The sequence below is a fragment of the Lissotriton vulgaris genome, chromosome 9, assembly GCF_964263255.1.
Source record: "Lissotriton vulgaris chromosome 9, aLisVul1.2, whole genome shotgun sequence".
In the NCBI taxonomy this organism is placed as follows: Eukaryota; Metazoa; Chordata; class Amphibia; order Caudata; family Salamandridae; genus Lissotriton; species Lissotriton vulgaris.
Window position 1 is genome coordinate 933,732,954 of NC_141697.1, and position 19,362 is coordinate 933,752,315.

At 43.2% G+C, this 19,362-nt stretch overlaps 1 protein-coding gene across 1 annotated transcript in view; it reads right to left on the minus strand.

Moving 5' to 3' along the window:
• Nucleotides 1-19,362, minus strand: part of RNF123 (ring finger protein 123) — a 2,099,603-nt gene that overhangs the window by 1,541,306 nt on the left and 538,935 nt on the right. The window contains exon 15 of the mRNA XM_086938772.1: nt 11,048-11,121. Within this exon, the coding sequence (XP_086794898.1) occupies nt 11,048-11,121 (74 nt within the window). The remainder of the gene's footprint in view (nt 1-11,047; nt 11,122-19,362) is intronic.

Consider the following 19,362-nt stretch of genomic DNA (forward strand, 5'->3'; position numbering starts at 1 on the left):
TGTACCCTTCATTATGGCTCTTGCTACAATAGCAATGAAAGAAAACTTTTTCATGTATGAAGATCAGATTTTCCACCAAATCTCAGGGACCAGCATGGGAAGTATTTTTGCCCCGTCCCTGGCGAATCTGTATGTTCACAAATTTGAACAGACCACTGTGCTACATCTGAGCAACCCACATTTCGCGTCTATTATCTGGTGGAAGAGATATATAGACGATATCCTGGTAGTGTGGAGAGGGTCCAAGGAGTCTATACTACAATTCCATGAATGGCTAAATAACCAGAACGAGTACCTCCGTTTTACCATTGAAATCAGTAAAGAGCGAGTAGCTTTTCTGGACCTCTCGATCTATTGCACAGCCACTGGCCTACAGAGTGAACTTTACCGTAAACCCATGGCACGGAATTCACTCTTACTGTATGAAAGTCAGCATCCCAAGTCCTTGAGGGATAATCTCCCCTTTGGGCAGTTCCTACGTGTTCGTAGGAACTGCTCCACTCCAGAAACTTTTGAACGGCATGCCTGCGAGCTGACCAAGCAGTTAATATCCAGACACTATCCTAAAAAATTGGTGAATCGCTCATGGAAAAGAGCAGCTAACAACCACCGGGCTGCACTACTAGAACCTAAACCTGAAAAACCACCTACTGAACGACTTACTCTTGTAAGCACATACAACACCAAGTCTAACAACGTTCAGAAAGTGATTAAAAAACACTGGCGCATTCTAAACAGTGGCAAGGACAAACTTGAACTCCCTCTGTTTGCGTTCAAACGCTCTAAAAACCTCAGGGATCGTCTGGTACACACCCGCCCAAAAGCCACTGCTAAGAGAGAAGTAGGCACCCTCTGGGACCTGCCACCTGTAACAGGTCACCATCCTTGTGGTAACTGCTCCGTTTGCCCACTCACATCCAAGATCACGAGTGTGGACATCGGAACAGATCGACCTTGGGAGCTGAGACAATTTTCAAATTGCAACAGCAACAACCTGATTTACCTCCTTACCTGCATCTGTAACGAACGATATGTGGGTATGACTACCAGAAAAGTACGTGTGAGAATGCAGGAACATAAAAGCACTTTCCGATGCAAAAAAGACATCTCCAAACTCACTAAACACTTCATTGAACATAACCACAGTGAAACCGACTTTAAATGGCATGTTCTTGAGAAACCATTCATTCCTGCCCATGTTAGCGATGTGTCAAACTTCTTGTTTCGTAAAGAACAGAGATGGGTGTACAAATTAGGCACTGACCAACACGGACTGAATGACGACATACCGTGGTTCAGCCTCTCCTAAACACCCCAACAGGCAATCTTGACCAGCCACTGACTAATTACGGGGTCCTTTGAATACCATTAGAACTACTCGTTAGTTGAGTATGACGTCATCGAGTAGTTCGGGCCTCAGTATGAGGTTACGTCGTTGTAGCTCTTGCTGATTGGCCGGGAGCTCCTCTCCAAACCATTCAAGTAAGAATGACGTACGCAGATCTGAGCCTCCCCCTGACTCAGTCACAGCTCGAGACAACGACGGACAGGTAAGACGCCCGCCACACCAGTCCTTCTTGTGGGTTGCGTCTGACACTGATCTGAATGATACCCCTAGTCATTTTAGTCTAACAGTTCTGAAATCATCAACTTAGGTTGAGTTGGTGCGGTGAATGGCACTGGTGAGGGAGCGTGTTGGTGTATGACAGTATACTCTACGTTCAGAACACCTTTGACTTCATGTAGTGTGCACGAGAGTAGATCTACCCTGGATCCCTCCGTTATCATAACCATGAGGTCGGTTTCTGTTCCCGTAGAGCGGGGTCTCCCATATCCTGAGCCAGGTCCAGGAAGAGGTGAGGTCCACTCCCCGGAAGCACTGGGTGAGTATCGAAGGCTGACATAGTTTTTGACTTCTTGCACTGTACTATACAGACCAGAGTCGCTGGAAGTGTCTCACTTGACTGTTTGTCCCCCGATTACAGTAACAAAGTACCAGCTTCCGAAGAGGAGTCCGCACAGAAGAAGGAATACTATATCCTTTTCTGGCTTTTTCCATTTGTGTGTTTTTTTGTATAATTTTTCACACCCGTTAATACACATATATAGGCAGTAGCATATCTAAGAACAGAGACCCTGAAGAAAGCCCGAGGCATCTTCCTCTGGGGCTGAAACATGTTGGTCTCTTCGCAGTTATTTATTATCACTGCGATGATTTTGCCAGACTGTTCTTGTTTTTAATCAGGAAGGGGCCAACGCCTATTAAAAGTTTTCTGTCGGTTCCCTATCCCATTTTAAATCACCACTTTTTCTTTTTGCACTGCACTTTTCCCATCCAATCAACATCATTTGTGATACCTGTGTGATTGTGGTCGCTAACCCGAACCATCCGAGAGGGTATGCATGTGATCTCAATGATCAGGAGACACAATACCCAGCAAGGATTGCCAAATGAGAATATTGATCTTATAAGACTTTGATGGGAATCCAAACAACTGGGGTGACTCACGATTACAGGTGTTTCATTTGTTGGCGATTTGGTCTGTTATTCATTCTGTGTATTCCTATAGTACTCATTAGACATAGGTCTTACATTGGCAAACACTTATCTGGTTTAGCTTTTAGACCCCTAAGTTTATTGTGTATAATTCAGTCTTTTGGGGACACTACTTAGGCACTGGTCTTTAAACGTCCCTTTAGCCCTCCCCTACCGTTTGGTTTTTCTTAAATATTATTCAAAGCCAAACACCTTCCTCAGGATTAAAATAATAATATCCCACTTTAACAATGTATCTTAGTTAAAGTCAGCCAATGGCCAGTATTGGTGGTGCTGCTATATCCAGCTACCTTCAGGTCGTACCTCAGGACTGCCTCAATGTGCGTGTAGACATATACTACACATAGGTCATCACCAAAATTGTAGTGAAGCCGTTTTTTCGGGACGGATCTGATCCTTTTGATCCCGTTGCAGCTAGACCGCCTGCAGTCTGCTGTTAATATTTCCGAGCGGCAAAGTGGGGTCCTAGGTCCTCGACACAGAGAGGAGTCTCTGGTCTGGAGAATGGAGGATCCTACGTTATGTCCTACTCAGGTCACTATCACAGGTAGGTAAAGAAAGAAACAACTGTTTTTAATATATCAATATGGCCCAAGTTCTCGTGCTCTGTTCAGTCTAGATCAGCAGAGGTGGCATATCATGGTTTTTAAAGAGGACTATAACATGCATGATGATCAGGGCTACATAGTGGATTACAGACATGCGGGTCCGCAAATGTATAGGGGGCACAAGGTATACCGAATTGTCCTGTGTGAGAGCGAACCTCCTTAACTAAGATGGTAAGGATAAACGCCTAGTATTTCTTTACCTACCTGTGATAGTGACCTGAATAGGACAAAACGTAGGATCCTCCATTCTCCAGACCAGAGACTCCTCTCAAGAATAAGATAGCTGTGAACCCTCTGAATCCCTAATTCGGCTGAGGACCTCGCCTTTACAGGTACATCTGTCTATTCGGAACTTGAAGCATCACGTTGCTAATATAGGGTTCCGAGTGATCTGAATGGACCTTTATGTCTCTCGTATTCTGTTTAGAACCTTGAAGACGATAACTGCGCCTGGAAATATCTGATCCATCATTAAAACCTGTCCCTGATCTCTGACCCCCTGTAAGTATTCTTCAGCCTAGGGGACCTACATATGTGAAGTGACTAGTGAAGATAGGACCTAAATCTTTAGCCGCTCTGAACCCGAGCAGGTTGTCCCCTCCTTTAAATAACCTAAGAATGTTTATCTATATCTGTGAGTTACGTTTAAGGGAATACTCAGAGTACTATAATATTGATAGACCTTGTAAGGACTGGGTTAGGTGGCCTCGCTGACCCCTAGCTTCTCTCAACTCCAGTGGGCTACCCTATTTTGAACCTCTAAGGAATCACCCCTATGTGCACAAGCAGTATGGATTAACTGTTTAAGAATGTTTGAGAAAGTTTTGAATCTGTAGAATGTGAATTCTCCCACCCTCACCGTGGTCTATTTTCCTCCTGACCACTTGCTCCTCCATTGTGGGAAGCCTGATCCTGGGAGTGTATATATATATGTTACCAGAGCCGTGACATCTACTTTTAAATGAATGATCTAACATGAGAATTATCAAACCCTGTATATAACCTTGTTGTTAAAAGCATTTATCAAATTAAATAGTCATGTGACACAAAGAAATGTTTTTTATTCACAGACCGTGTGTCTCTCCTCCCCTGGTTGTACCCGCTCGCCCTGACGAAGGTGCTCAACACCGAAACGCGCGTTGGCGTTACATTTAAGAAAGGCAGCACTTTAGTCCATGTGGACTATAGTTTTTTCCATCTAACTTGCCTTCTTATTCTGCACTTACGTCCATGCACCCCAAACTCTACTTCTATGGTGCGGGCTATGTCGTGTATATCTATGAGAGAAGTGTATGAATGAATGCAAATGTGATTGATTGATCCCTAGGATATATGAGTGTATGTGAAAGTCCCTCCTTTTTTTGCCTGGGAGTGTGTGGAACATGAGTATTTGTTGAATCTCATTTTGTGAAATACCTCAGGAAATTACTGTCTTTTCCCCATCAGTTTTATCAACAGAATCATATGTACTTATGTTTTGTATTGATGAAATGTCAGATCTAATAAAAACACAAAAATGTTTATAAAAAAATATATGGACTGATCTCAATGTTCCTTGATGTCTATGGCTCTGATACATAGTTAATGTCACCCCTTTTGTTAATGTTAAAAGATTTTATATAGCGCACGGCTACTCCGGGGAGCGTCCCGGCGCTTTAATAAAAACTAGGAGACAGACAACGGGGCGAAAAGGGATCAGACATACGGGCCTACTGGACAAAAAGCCAAGACTTTAGCTCCCTCCTAAAACCTAAGAGACTTGCGTTAAGTCTCATGGACACTGGCAGAGAGTTCCAAAGCTTGGGCGCCAGATAGCGGAAAGAGCGTCCACCAATTCTGGCCCGTCTGATTGATGGAACTTGAGCCAGAGCCAGGGAAGCTGACCTTAGCGTCCTCATAGGCAGATAAAATGCCAAACAATTCCTAATGTACTTAGCTCCTGTGCCATGAAGAGCCTTAAAAGTCAGTGAGAGAGCCTTGAAAATCACTCGTTTCTTAATGGGGAGCCAGTGGAGATTTTTTATAACTGTTGTGGATCCCTTAGGGGACCTCTTTGAAGTACCTTGGCAGGGTCTCTGTTTTTCTATTTATACTAAAGTGACTTTATACGCAGGTATAGAATAAGGTAAAAACTAACATTTGGAGAAAGTCTTTTTGACATTCAACGGATATAGTTTCATGAAAAAACTACAACTTGTGCGTCTCCGTTCACTGCTTATGAGCTAAGATTTTACATCACTCATGACATGTTCAATGACATAACTGATGACAAGTTACAGTTGGCTCCGTAAACTGTAACTTGTGAGGTCTCTGGAGGGTTTTTAAACGTTCCCTTTTACCGTATTTCCACATATAACTATAACATCACTTTAACCTTTATTAAAACACACACACATATACACACACACACATATATATATATATATATATATAAACACATATACACACATATACACACACACATATATATACCCACATATATGCACACACATACACCCACACACACAAACATACACACACACACACACACACACACGTCTTCAGGATAACAAAGGTAATTCAGCACTCCAAAGCGGGTACAAAGATTTTATTTGAAAATGGTGATAAGACTGCAGTAACGGTTTATTTTGGACGTGTTTCAGCTATTGCCTTTATCAACCTATATATATATATATATGCATCTTTATCAAAATGTAGCTATTTTAAAATTAGGGAACTGGCTGAGTAAACAGATGTGGAGCGGGATGCTGTTAACTATTTTGAGCCCCGTTAATAATGCATTATGCCTCAAATTACTAAAAATCAACGCACCCTCACATTTTAACCCTCTGGCTTTGTGTCTGCATTAACATTTCAATATTCATATATTTCAGTTCAGGAAAGGCTTTAAATTCAACAGATTGTATCCCAACAAAATAGGGTTAAGGAGTACATCAGTTTTTATTTGAATACAAACCATTAGCACTCGAGTAGCTCAATAAAACTGAGAGGTAACGCTGCAGTTGATCACAAGTTGTTTACCGAAATTGATGAGGAAGATGTTCAAGAAGAACTCATAGAACAGGAGTCCTCATTTTAGCATTCTAATACACTAACCATCATTTCCATGAGCAAGGGAACCCCTACTTTAGATAATTTCTTAAGGAAATGCTTAAAGTTTCACAGCTTTGATTCCATCAACATGGCACTAGGTGTGCCTTAAATTATAATGACAGAATGTTAGCACTACTTGCTCAGTAGAACACTACGGGACACTGCAGTTGATTACTAGGGAGTCAACTGACAGACTGCTGCTGGTGTTGAAAGTACAAGTTTCAGTCTGCATATAACTGTTTTATTGACATCGGAGCTATATACCTTTCAGAACTCATAGAAAATGTCTCCTCATCTTAGCTAGAGCACTAACCATAACTTCTATGAAAATAAGAACCCCCTGGTTTAGCTGATTTCTAAAGGAAATGGTTTACATTTTAAAAGTTTGATTGTGCCACTGCTTTGTCATAAATATATTTGCGCTGTAGTTGTTCATTGCAACACTGCAGTGAAGCTACAGTATAACACTAGAAAATCAACTGACAGGCTGCTGCTGTTAAAGGTGCATCGTTTACTCACAATATCAAACTTAATTCTCACATGGCTGACGAAGAATATGCGAACATATAGAAAAAAGTGCTCTCATTTTATATTCTGGAGCATCTCCCATAATCTCTGAGTCGCATCTTGCAAGAAAACGGTTTTCTCTCAAACATGGTTCCTCTAATTCCAGCATTATATGCATTTTTCACATAGTAAAGTTACTTTAGAAAACACCACAATTCCTATAATTAATGTGGTACCACAAACAAATTATTTATAGTGTAGATAAATTCTAATAAAAACCTTTCTATGTGTTCCTTTTTCGACCCTGCAACACAGTCGTTCACTGCAAACGTTTTAATGAGCACCAGGTACCTGAGCCCTGTAATTGCTGTCCCAACAAGTTGACCATGTGGTGGCCAGCCAATTAAGGTTGGTCCCCATGGGACACCAATATATGACTTGCCTACATCTTTGGCACCGTTTGCCGAATCTACATATCATTATCCCCGAAAATCCCTGCTAACTATAACTGGTGAATTTCTGTGTTTTCGTCTTTTTTTAGTTCAAAACTTCAATGTCGTCACTGACAAATTCACCTAATAATAATGTTACTTTAACCGTTGTTTTTTTCCAGTAAGTAAATACATGGACATGATTGTAGGTTCACTTCAATAAGTCAAAGGTAGAACGATAAAATGTGTATCATTGTTGAAAGCCATTAATGACTTATTTTCCATGAAGTGTGAAACATCCCACTTGGGCTTACTGTCTTTTTTCATAATTATAGATGTTAGAAAGATTCTCTAGTCTTTACAGCTGTATAGCCACTTATGCATCCTAGTATACCCAAAGGCTGTAGGTCCACGTCCTGCCCTAGGAACTTGTGCATTTACATTTCCTTTTCTGAAGATTTTATAAATGGTAACATTGTACCCTATCTTAATGTTTACTACTTAGTATAGAATGGAAGGAAGTCATTTTGTAATTTTAACTCTAAAACAGGTTACTCAATTAGGTTTACTTTACCTTAATAAACACTTCTATATAGTATCCCCTTTAATTTAGGTGTTGGTAGAGGTGGGGTAGGAGAAGTAGGATGAGGGAGAATAATAGTTTTAGCAGTTACAGCTACCATGTCAAGCAACAGGAAAATCACAGTTTTCAATCTCAAACTACTTAGCTCCTCCTTAACCAATATTCAGCAAACTTAGGCAACAAAATGTTTGGGACAACATCTAAGAGCATGCCAAATTGGTGAGCATTGGTCAAACAGTTCAAAATTTATAGGAGAGGTCCCAACTATTTTTTTCCCTTGCCTACAAACTGAGTTTTCCCATAAAAGATTTTTCTACTCGTATTACCCAAAAACGGCTAAACCAATGGTCCCCAATTTTTTAGGATGTGGTGCCATTCCATAATTTAGTGTCTTGCACTGCTTTTTGTTAAACTCCGTTCAGCTATTTGAGAGATATAAGGCAAAATATAAATGTCAAGGGTACATGTCAGAGGATGCATACTTTTTAAGCAGTTTGAAAGATTTATGTTATGAACAACATTAAATACCCTAATGAGCAACACCAGCCTTTAAGAAAGGCACACAGTTGCAGCTGCTAATGCACACCCACAGGGAGTATATTAATTTCTCTCAGAGAATATTTGTTACAAAACCATTCCCAGTGTTTGAAAGTTCAGAGTGAAATTTAAAAAATATTGCGAAATTTGGGGGATTGGTGGTGTCTGAGAATGACCCCATAAATTCATGGGCTGATTTAAAAAGAAGAAAGACCAAAGCCAATAGGGCTTGCCATATGGCTCTGCCAAAGCAGACCCACTGGCTTTGTGAATTGTTTTTGCCGTTGCTATTCAGCATTGGCATCGCCACTTTTCCATGCACTGTGCACTCAAAAATTATGTGATTTGCGATTGCATAACTCCTATTGTAAATGCTATTATTTTATAAGGCATAAGTGAAATAATATAAACGGGTATAAGCAGTGCATGGAGAGGGTGTGAGTTGTAGTTAATATAGTGTGGCTATTCAGTTCAATACAGTGCGTATGGAGGCGAGCGAGATATAATAACTTGAAGGCACTGTGTAAATGATAAATTAAATGTATGTTTAACTTTAACACATTATAATCTTGTGTAGTTTAAGATTGATTTGTATCTAAAGAATAAATAAAGTTAAAGTAATTTGAAGGTGGTGTGTAAATTATACATTTAAGTTACAACTATCATTTTAGAATTTCTGTTTGAGTAGTTTAAGTTGTGCTTTGATAGAAAGAATAAATAAAGTTTTCCTAATTATAACTTATACTTAACCACTGTTTTTTCATTGAATTTAAATGTGCTTCTTTAATTTTTAATAAAAATGTGTCTTGACTCGTCCAGTACAGGGTCGAGTGGCGTGTCGTTATGTGGTGTGTCATACAGGAGAGTGGAAGAGAGTGTTGTAGAGTGTAGTGTCATAGTAGCATGGATTATAGTGGAGTGCTACAGAGTGGAGTATTGTGAGGTAGACTGGAGAGGTGTAGAGTGGTGTAAAGTGTCATACAGTGGGGTCGAGGGGAACTGAATATCAGAGTGGAGTAAAGTATCATACAGTTATTGTGGCATCTCATACAGTACAGTGCTATAGAGTGGAGTACAGTGAAGTGGCGTAGCACAAACTGGAGTAAAGTATTGTGGAGTGGTGTGCTGTACATTTGAGTGGTATGCTGTGTTGCAGAGTGTGAAAAACAGTCATATAGTGGAGTACAGTGGATTGGAATAGAGTGGAGCACAGTGCTGTAGATTGGAATAAGGTAGAGAAGAGTGTGGTGGAGTATGGTACAGTTGAATGGTATAGTGTGTTGTAGAGTTAGGTAGCATACAGTGCGACTCAATGGAGTGGCGTACAGTGGAGTGCAGTAGTGTACTATAAAATAGAATGGAGTAAACTGTGGTGGAGTGGTGAAGCAGGAGTTGCGTAGAGTGGCACAGAGTGGAATACAGTGGAGTAGGGTTTGGTAGAGTGAAGGGGGTCGTAGAACGGAGCAGTATAGACTGGAGTGGCGTAGAGTGCAGTATCGTGGCTCGGAGTATCATGGCGCACAGTGGAGAGACATGGAGAGGGGCGTACTGTACAGTGGGGTACAGTGGAGTGGCGCAAAGCACAGCAGAGTGGAGTGGCATGGAGTGGAGTGGCATACAGTCGAATAATGTAGAGTGGAGCGGTGTCCAAAGAAATAGCGTAGAGTGGAGAGGCATACACTGGAGTGACGTAGAGTGGAGAGGCATACAATGGAGTTGCATATAGCGGAATACTGTACAGTGGAGTGTCCTAGACTGGAATGGCGACCAGCAGAATGCTTTAGAATCAAAAAGCATACAGAGGTGTGGTGAATAGCATAGAGGAGAGTAGCATAGAGTGGAGTGGCATAGACTGGAGTTTCATACAGTGGAGTTGGGTAGAGAGGAATAACAGCGAGTGGCGTAGAGTGGAGTTGCGTAAATTGGAATAGCATTGGGTGAATTGGCGTAGGGTGGAGTGGCGTACAGTGGAGTGCATACAGTGGATTGGCGTGCAGTTGAATAGCATACAGTGGGGTGGTGTAGAGTGGAGTGGCATAGAGTGAAGTGGTGAAGAGGGAAGAGATTTAGAGTGGAGTTGGGTACAGTTGAATTATGTGGAGTGGATTTGTGTAGAATGGATTGACATAGAGTGAAACAGTGCACATAGTTGCGTACAGTAGAGCGGCATACATTAGAACAGCACAGAGTACAGTGGTGTAAACAGCAGTGTTGTGCAGTGGCGTACATTGACGTAGAGTGGAATTGCATATAGTGGAGTGGTGTAGAATGGAATAGTGTAGCATGAAGTGGCATAGAGTTGAGTTGCATTGAGTGAAGTACAGTGGAGTGGCATAGTGGGGTGGGGTTCAGTGGAGTGATGTAAAGTGGAATAGCATACATAGGAGTGCCATAGAGTGGAGCAGCATAGAGTGGAATAGTGTAGAGTGATGGAATAGCATACAGTGGAGAGGTATAAAGGGATGTAAAGTGGAGTGAAGTACAGTATAGGGTTATACAATCAATTTGCATTTTGGTGGTGAACATTTAGGTGGTCAAAGAGTGATTAAAGCAATAGAGATAATAAAGGAAGACAGACTGCACATTGTTTTCTCTGTAGCCTTGAATTTAGAACGATGGACCATCTCCTAAAGGGAAAGAAAACATTTAGGAATGACAAGAGGCATCTCTGGTCCCAAAAATGGCACTGTATTTTGGCATTATCCTAATAAAGTGAAAAAATAAAGGATACAGCACATTGTTGAGCAGAAACTTCCGGGACTTCTCATGCTTCAGGATAGCAATGGTCAGACGGAGGTAGTGAATCTGAAAAGAAAGAGGATAATTTATAGTTTACATTAAACCTGATTTGCCTATGGAAAAAAGTAATGCAGTATAACCTGATATTAGAATACAGCCTTTGCGATTTCAATAAATGAAGTTAATAAAGAAATCCAAAGTACCCGGTATAAGAAACTAGTATAGACTTAAAAGACAAGGTAGGGTACATAATCAGGAAAGCAAATAAGTCCATATTAAGAACACAAGCGTGCCGACCATGGAGTTCAAGAGCTACAAGCAAGACCAATCATGCCCCAGAATAGAAGGCCATGTGGGGAGCGCATCAACAACGCTCCACTCCCAGACGCGCTGCATGTTTGTGGATATCAAATCCAACCATTTTATCATCCTTTTGAACCTTACTTGTTTTCATCCTCTTTTCACCATATTGTTGCCATATTGTTGCCATGCTTTCTCTCTTTTTTAACTTATCCACATATGAGACAAATTGTATTTAGGAAACTTCACGTATTCACGTGTGCCCATCCAGGCCTCCTTGAAAATACGATCAGTACAACAAATAGTTCAAAGCAGCAAATCTTTATTCCAACCCAAAGCATTTCGGGCTTTTTGTAGCCCTTCGTCAGGGGTAACTGAAAGTCAATAATAGCAGAAATTGCATTAATATATGTATGATTTCTTCATTATAATTTCATTAGTCTTGGTTTAATCAAACGCATATGACATTTGTCAGTTCTGTTGGAATTTGTAACAGGGAGACGTGAAGTTTCCTAAATACAATTTGTCTCATATGTGGATAAGTTAAAACAGAGAGAAAGCATGGCAAAAATATGGTGAAAAGAGGATGAAAAGAAGTAAGGTACAAAAGGATGAGAAAATGGTTGGATTTGATATCCACAAACATGCAGTGCGTCTGGGAGTGGAGTGTTGTTGATGTGCTCCCCACATGGCTTTACTCAATGATAGTGCACTTAGGGCAAGGCACAGCCCAGTTCCGCACGCAAATTGGCAAGGATGGTTCAAGACTCATGGACTAAGCAAGGACTGTATTGAATAAAAGAGGTGTGCATACCACCACTTCCATTGTTCCAGAAAAGAAGGCAGCAAGTTATTTTAAAAATCCAAATAACAGAAACTTGTAGAATGTAAATACAAAAAAGACATTGATTGTGAGAAGTTGGCCTGGTATATGATGTCTACTAGTTAAAGTTGGCACCTTGCATCGATCCAAACAACCCATATGGTGATTTAAGAGGTCAAAGATAACCTTAGAAAGCTATCCAAGTGGTAGCTGTGGAGAGCAGCCTTCGGGCTTAGTCTTGAAGGAATGTTAAGCAGCTTGTTTCACCAGAATGCAATCTTATTGTATTAATTAAATAAAGGAGAACCACACAGTAGTTATAAGAATATATACACACCTTAAATACCTCACCGTATCTGCTACTCACAGATTAACACAAAATACACAATACTGTAGCATAGAAACAATCGTAAGTAGCACTAATACACAGTGGGCTCCAGGGGGAGACCAAACCATATACTAAAATAGTGGTATAAGAACCTCAAGTCGAGACAGTGTCTAGAGGATGTAGAATCGCTGGGACCCCAAGGAACCACCCATGGTGAATAAGTAGGGACCCCACAGAGGATGGGTGCAGTGTGAGATCAAGACTACGTGCTACGTGCAATTCAATGGGAGAGTCGGGGTTGCAATTTTCAAGTTTAAGGACCCTTCCCAGTGGATTACGAGGAAACCCTTTGGAACATAGAAGGTTGGAGAGCCATCCCACCAGTGGATACCGAAGTACCGGAGTTTCCTACCCCAGGGAAGCCGGGTGCATAGGGTTGAAGTAGCGTCAGAAACCGCAGTCGTTCTCAATGGGAGTCTTCAAAGAAATGCCACTGCTGGAAAAAAAGGAAAAGTGTCTGGTGAAACCAACAGGTGGATTCTTGAAGGAAGGAACCTGAAAGCAGAGTGGACAGAGTCTGGGTCTCTCAGTAGTGGCCAGGGCCTCGGTTGACGAATGCTAATTGATGTCGGGTGCTTCAGGTGTGAAGATGGAGACCTTGACTCTACAGCTGCAGGGACCAGGAGACGTCGAGGATGACCAGGAGCCGGATACAAGCTGTCCCACGAAGGATGTTGAGTGCTGAGGGGTCGGTGTCTGGCAGGATCACCAACAAGCCTTGGCAGCAGCAACCCACAAAGAAGGTCGAGCAAGGTCATGGTCTGGCCCAGCAAAGACCAGTAGACTTACCACAGCAATGGGAGTCAGGGTAGGCCTGGAGCAACCAGGGGATCCCATGAAAATCAGTGTTCCACCTTAAATGGACCCACAGCCGAAGGCACAGGAGTCGCAAGGGGACCTCTAGCAGTTTCACAAAAAAACAGCTTACAGGGCACAGTTTGCAAGGCTGACGAAATCCTTTGTATGAAATGTGCGCAGAGGTTGGGGCTATCAATAGCCCAATGCACTTGGTTGGGGAACGCCAACAAACATATGTACTTGTAAATATACGTGGTGCACAGGGGTTGGGGTTATGCGGTCCCCACGAGGGATACTGGCCTCGAACTTGGTAAGAGGGCAGATCGAACTAAAGGAACATAGGAAGCCACCTCCTGTGTTGCTGGACCCTTCAGAGTCCGCAGGAGCTCATGATCAGCAGACCGATCAGTTGTGTTACGGTGCCTGCAAACGCAGGGGAGTAACTGCTGCACCCCAAGGGAGATACTTTGGTTGTCCTTGATGCTCCACAGGTCCTGCACGGAGTCTGAATGGTGCAGACAATGCTTTGGACGGAGAGGAAGACGAAGTCGGGCCCAATCGAAGTCCAGAGTGTCCAGACAGTCGAAGGTCAGTGGTTTCTTGATCAGAATCTTGACCATATCGAATTTAGGGTCCTACAGCCAGGTAAGCCCTTTTGTACCCACGTAAGAGGGTTGGACAGATTCAGGGGACCCTCCCAGGGGAGGGTCAGGACAGGGGGGAGGCTACTCCCATGTCCTATGTCCAGTTTTGCGCCAGAGCAGGAGCCAATGGCTCCTGGGACTGGTTTGAACTGGACTATGCACAGGGACACCAAATGTGCCCCTCATGCAGACTTTCAGGCACGCTGGAAGTGCACCTACCCAGCTCCAAAACACTAAATCCTGTCTGAGAGGTGGTGACACCTCCCTGTGACAGGATGCCTATTGTGCTGCCTTCCTCTGCTCGAGCTTGGCTCAGCAGTAGGAAGGCAGAAATGTGTCTCTGGTCGGCAGTAACCATTTTGTGCTGTCTGGGTCGAGAAGGCTGGTACCGGGAAGACCAGGGACCCCACTAAGCTTGCTTCTGAAGGGGTGGAATTATACCTCCCACACCGAGTACCGGTGTAGAGGTATGAGTCCAAGGTGTTTGATACCAAACACGTCATGGTTTTTTGCAGCTGTTTGAGATAGCATTTTACTCAAGCATATAATGCACCTCTACCTATATGTCTGGCTGAGTCACTGACAACTCTGGAGAATGGACTCTGAAGGCTGCAGGGGTGCTCTGCTCATGCAGGGGCACCCTCTCCCTTCAAACTCAGCACCCTGCCTTCAGGATTGTCAAGGCCTGCTATAGGGGTGACTTATAGTTTTTAAGTGCAGTGACCTATAGATATAGTAAACCCATATCTAAAGTAAGTGGCGCATGCACCATCTTACACAGGCTGCAATGGAAGGCCTGTAGTTCCATTTTGCATGGCCTCTCATGGGTGGCATAATACATGCTTCAGCCCATGGGAGACCTCTGGGGTACCTAGGCCCTGGGGACATGTGTACCTTATACTAGGGACTGACAAGGGTACCCCAGAATCCAATCTGGAGTGTACCCAAGTACATAACAAAACCAATTTAGAGAGAAAGCAGATAGATTGGGGTCCTGATCACTGTTCCCTCCAAGCTGCGCAGATGCGCGGGCGAGCACATCTATCGCCTGGAGCGCGCATTGTAAATTACAAAGCGCGCACTGGCAACTGAGGACCTTCACTCCGCCGCTTTTAAAATGCGTGTGGCGCGAAAACGGAAAGATTGTGTACCTTTTTGTAAGTAATCATGTTAATCGCGGCACCCGTCAAGCACTGCGATTAACATGATTAGTTTAACAAAGGCACACAATCAGCCCTGCTGTTCAGTGTTGTGCCCTATTGACAAATGAAAGACAGCAAGTCTACAACCACGTCGTGTTCGTAGACTTGCTGCCTTTCATTTGTTAAAGGCACACAAAGCAAGCAGGGGACAGAGAACCGGAACGGGTGTATCGAAGCCGAGGGTTGTTAGGGTGAAAGCGTGAAAAAGTGCTGAGGGTTGTTAGGGTGAAAGCAAGAAAAAGTGAAAGAGTACATGCTCTACCCCCACAGCATTAAAAAGTGAAAATGAATGGCTGGCTGATTGGGTGAGTGGAGAGATGAAGATGGTTTGGAATGGAAGTGGCCGAGAAAGGGAAGAGGCAGCATTTAGGTGGGAGTGAGCAGAGGAAAGAGATCATGACAAGGAAGAGAAGAGAGTCTGGGAGAAGTAATGGCAGAACAGATGCTGAGAATGGAGAGGGAGAATGCTGGGGTGAGCAAAAGGAGTGGGTGGCCACAGAGAAGAAGAGTTGAGAATGAGTTAAGAAGTCTTAGCAGACAGGTTGAGTATAGGCTTAGAATGCGGAGTTGTTAACTGGTAGAAAAGGTTAAAAAGATCCAAGGGTGCAGAGGTTGGGTAGCCAGGGTTCAGAGGACATCAGGGACATTAGAGGCTGAGGAGGGTTTAAGTAGAGCTAAAGAGAAATATATGGGGATTGCATGGACGGGGAAGAGGCGAGAAGTGTGCAAGGCAGATGAGTTACTAGGCATGAAAGGAAAGAGGGATGCCGGGCAGCATGAAAGAAGCGGAGAATGGCGACAAAGTTGAACGTGGGGTTATGCCAAGCGAGAGTTAGAGCTCGAGCAAGTGACACTAGATCAGGGGCTGGGGACAAAGATCGTAGAGACTGGAGAAAGTTAGGGTTGCGGGGAAAGAGACATGAGTGAAACGAGAAAATGCATTTGGTTTAGAAGGTAGTAGAACCGGAGGATAAAGGATTGAGGGTGATAGTTATCTTGAGAGGTTTTATCAAATTCACCTTTTTGAGTTGACAGTGTAATAATGTATTACATTATGTGTTAACATCTTTTCTTCAGTAGCCTTGACGTAACTATTGCTCAGAACAGTCTGTAGTCTGGCATATTTCAGACTGGCAACTGTGTTCTCACCAACTGTTAGAAAAACATTGGTATAGTACAACGTATTATTTTTTCGTATACGTGGATGTAGCATATTCAGCTCTTCTATCACTGTGAATATTTGGTTACTTATTTTGCTCATGCTATAATTCTAGATCCAGACACAAATGAGATGCGTGGTGTTTTTGGTAAAAATCCAGGCATAACTTTAATGCATACTGCTTCGGACTTATATATTGTAAGCTCATACCGTGTATCTGGTCTGACATAATGACAACAGATTCTGTGCATGTAGATGTGCATAGCTGTGCTGCACACTATGCAAGCTGACTCATACAATGGACAGCCACTGTACCTTATGACTGATAAAACAGTGCCACACGCTTACTGTTTAAGGTTCTCCAATCTAAAGTCACTGTGATGCACTGTACATGTGGTTGACCTATCACATACCGTTCATGCTACCAAATGCCGCTGTAAAAGATGCCTAATACAACTGTGACTCTGCTCCCAGTGTTACTGTTTAATGCTGTGCTGTATGACATACCTCTGAATCACTGTACTTGTGTCTAACCTGTCACATACTGTATGTTGTAGTTGGGGGGCAGGGTCTGCTGCCCGACTTAACTGTGAAGGTCATCCCTGTTATGCACCTTAATTTCTACCTACTGCTTGGCATAACTGAAATAAATTGTGCTAGTTTTCTTGCATCTTATCAGCGACGCCTGCTTTTTCCTCGATGGCTCACTCGGACTGTGCTTTATTTGCGGTGCAGAAGTCTCGCTCCAGAAAGTACACGGTACATGTGTTTGTGAGGACCAGGGCTATGCCAGTGTTGCCTTCTCTGCCTGACACAAGAAATACATGAGCTCCGAGGTCTTGTGGTGTTGCATTTTTTCACCCCATTGATTGTGCGATAGTGCTTTCCATCAGAGATGTGTGAATATCTCGTTCCTCTCTCGGTTGGGGATGGGGATTTTGATGGTCCCTTGCTCACTTTGCCACTGGATTCAAGATAGCCTGGCAGATGAGGGTTATGAACCCGAAACCGGTCCCAGGATGCTTGTTTCAGGTCCAGAGAAGACATGGCTTGGCAGTTCGGGCTGGACTGTTCCCATGAGGCACAGGGTCAGACTGATTTGCATATGGCCATGTCTGAACTGGGGTAGCGGAGTGAGCTAAAGAGTGGTGATGGATTAAACCCAGATCAGTTGACTGGGGTTCAGTGTTTGATTTGCTCAAATGCTCTGTCCATCATCCCCTTTTGTATCGCTTTCATTTGTGTAAGGCAGACCAAGCAAGCAGGGGACAGAGAACCGGAATGGGTGTCTCGAAGCCGAGGGTTGTTAGGGTGAAAGCGTGGTTGCGGGCCCATAGGAGGTCAGCAGGTGGTAGCCTCAGTAAAGATGGTTCTTGTAGCTGCAAAGACTCAAGTGGCGGAGTTTAGAAGACGCTGGAGGGCCCTGTAGAATGACAAGACCGGAGGAGATGACTAGATTGCATACATAAACCTAAAGAAGATTTTAACTGCTGTAAAGCACCAGTAATGGAATGGCACAAACACGCACTTGTGTGTCAAGTTCAGGAGGTCGAAGACAGGCATCGGACTTCCTGTAATTTAACTAAACCAGCGCTGAGCTGCAGCAGCAATTACTGGGGGCCTGGTTTGTCCAGAGAAGCATTGTTGCAGCAATATGATAACACTAAAATCTCAAGCTGCCCAGTGAGGATTTACATTGGCATTGCCACAGTGTCTGCTGTAAGCAGATGTCTGGGCTGTATTCCTTTCTGACATTTGACTTCTATTGGGTGGGTGGGGCACAAATAACAGCTTTCCAAACACTGCCTGTATGTGACAGTCACTCAGTTTTTCTCTCCGCCTTTGTAAAACATTGGAATATTGCTCGCCGGGCCTTTACCGGCCCGTAGGAGCAGGTAGAACAATGGAGCTCCCAACATTCCAATGTTCAAATAATGGGTCCAGTGTTGCTTATGAATTTCTTGAATTTATTTTCTGGATGCTACAAATATTTCTATTCTGTCATATTTCTTAATCTCCGAGGTACAATCTTGGTGACCATCATCCAAGATCATTATGCACTAAACAGTGCAATGCTGGCTGATTTTGTTGCTTATTTTTGATCCTGAGCTTTGGCATTCTCAGGCCTTACACTTGCTCATCTCACATTCTTCAACTAGCATCTGCCCTGTGGCTGATTTATCACTTTGGCATACGTATTTGCCATCTTTCAGACATGGGAACATCTGTTGCCTTTGTGAAAGGACTATGTTATAGAAGTGTGCAGTGATGAGGGTAGATCCATCCTCGGGGCATAAAACTACAATTTCCAGGGAGGAATTATAGCCAAGCTAATATTGGCGTATTCAAACCCCACATATTGTCCCAGTGGAAGAAAAACCAAAGACAGGAACAGAGAGAGGGATCAGATTCCCAGAGAGCTCTTCACTTTACGTTATGACAGTTGTTTCCTAATCGTCTCGCTGTTCACATGCAGTTCTCCTCAGGAGTTTCTCACTCTGGCTCCCAGCAGTTTTTGCTTCTTACAGGGCCCCTTGCATAAGTGTAGCTCAGTTCCTACTGTGGATTGCGTTATTCAGTAATGCTGTCAAAGGCGGATGTATTCGGCGAAACGTTAACATTTGGTGCTAGAATACACACCAGGTAATTCACCAACTCGTCTTCCAAAGATTACATCGCCGATAATAAGTCGGGCATGCTACCATACCCTGTGTATGGCTTACGGCTTTGCTTAAGATGTTCCTCAATAGGTGGTCGGGAACTTCCAAAGAAAGAATATCACGCTTTTTCCCAAAATTAACTCAATTTGATAGTGACTGTTAATACAGTGACTGACAGTGGCTGGTGGTTATACTTACTGTGTTCATTCTGTAGTTCTTTTTTTTCCCCTCGGCACCTTGACTCTCTATTGGTGACGTCCGGCCCACTCACTGCTGTGTCCTGGACTGCATGATGCAGCAGTGCACTCTCCCATGCCCAGTGGACTGGAGTCG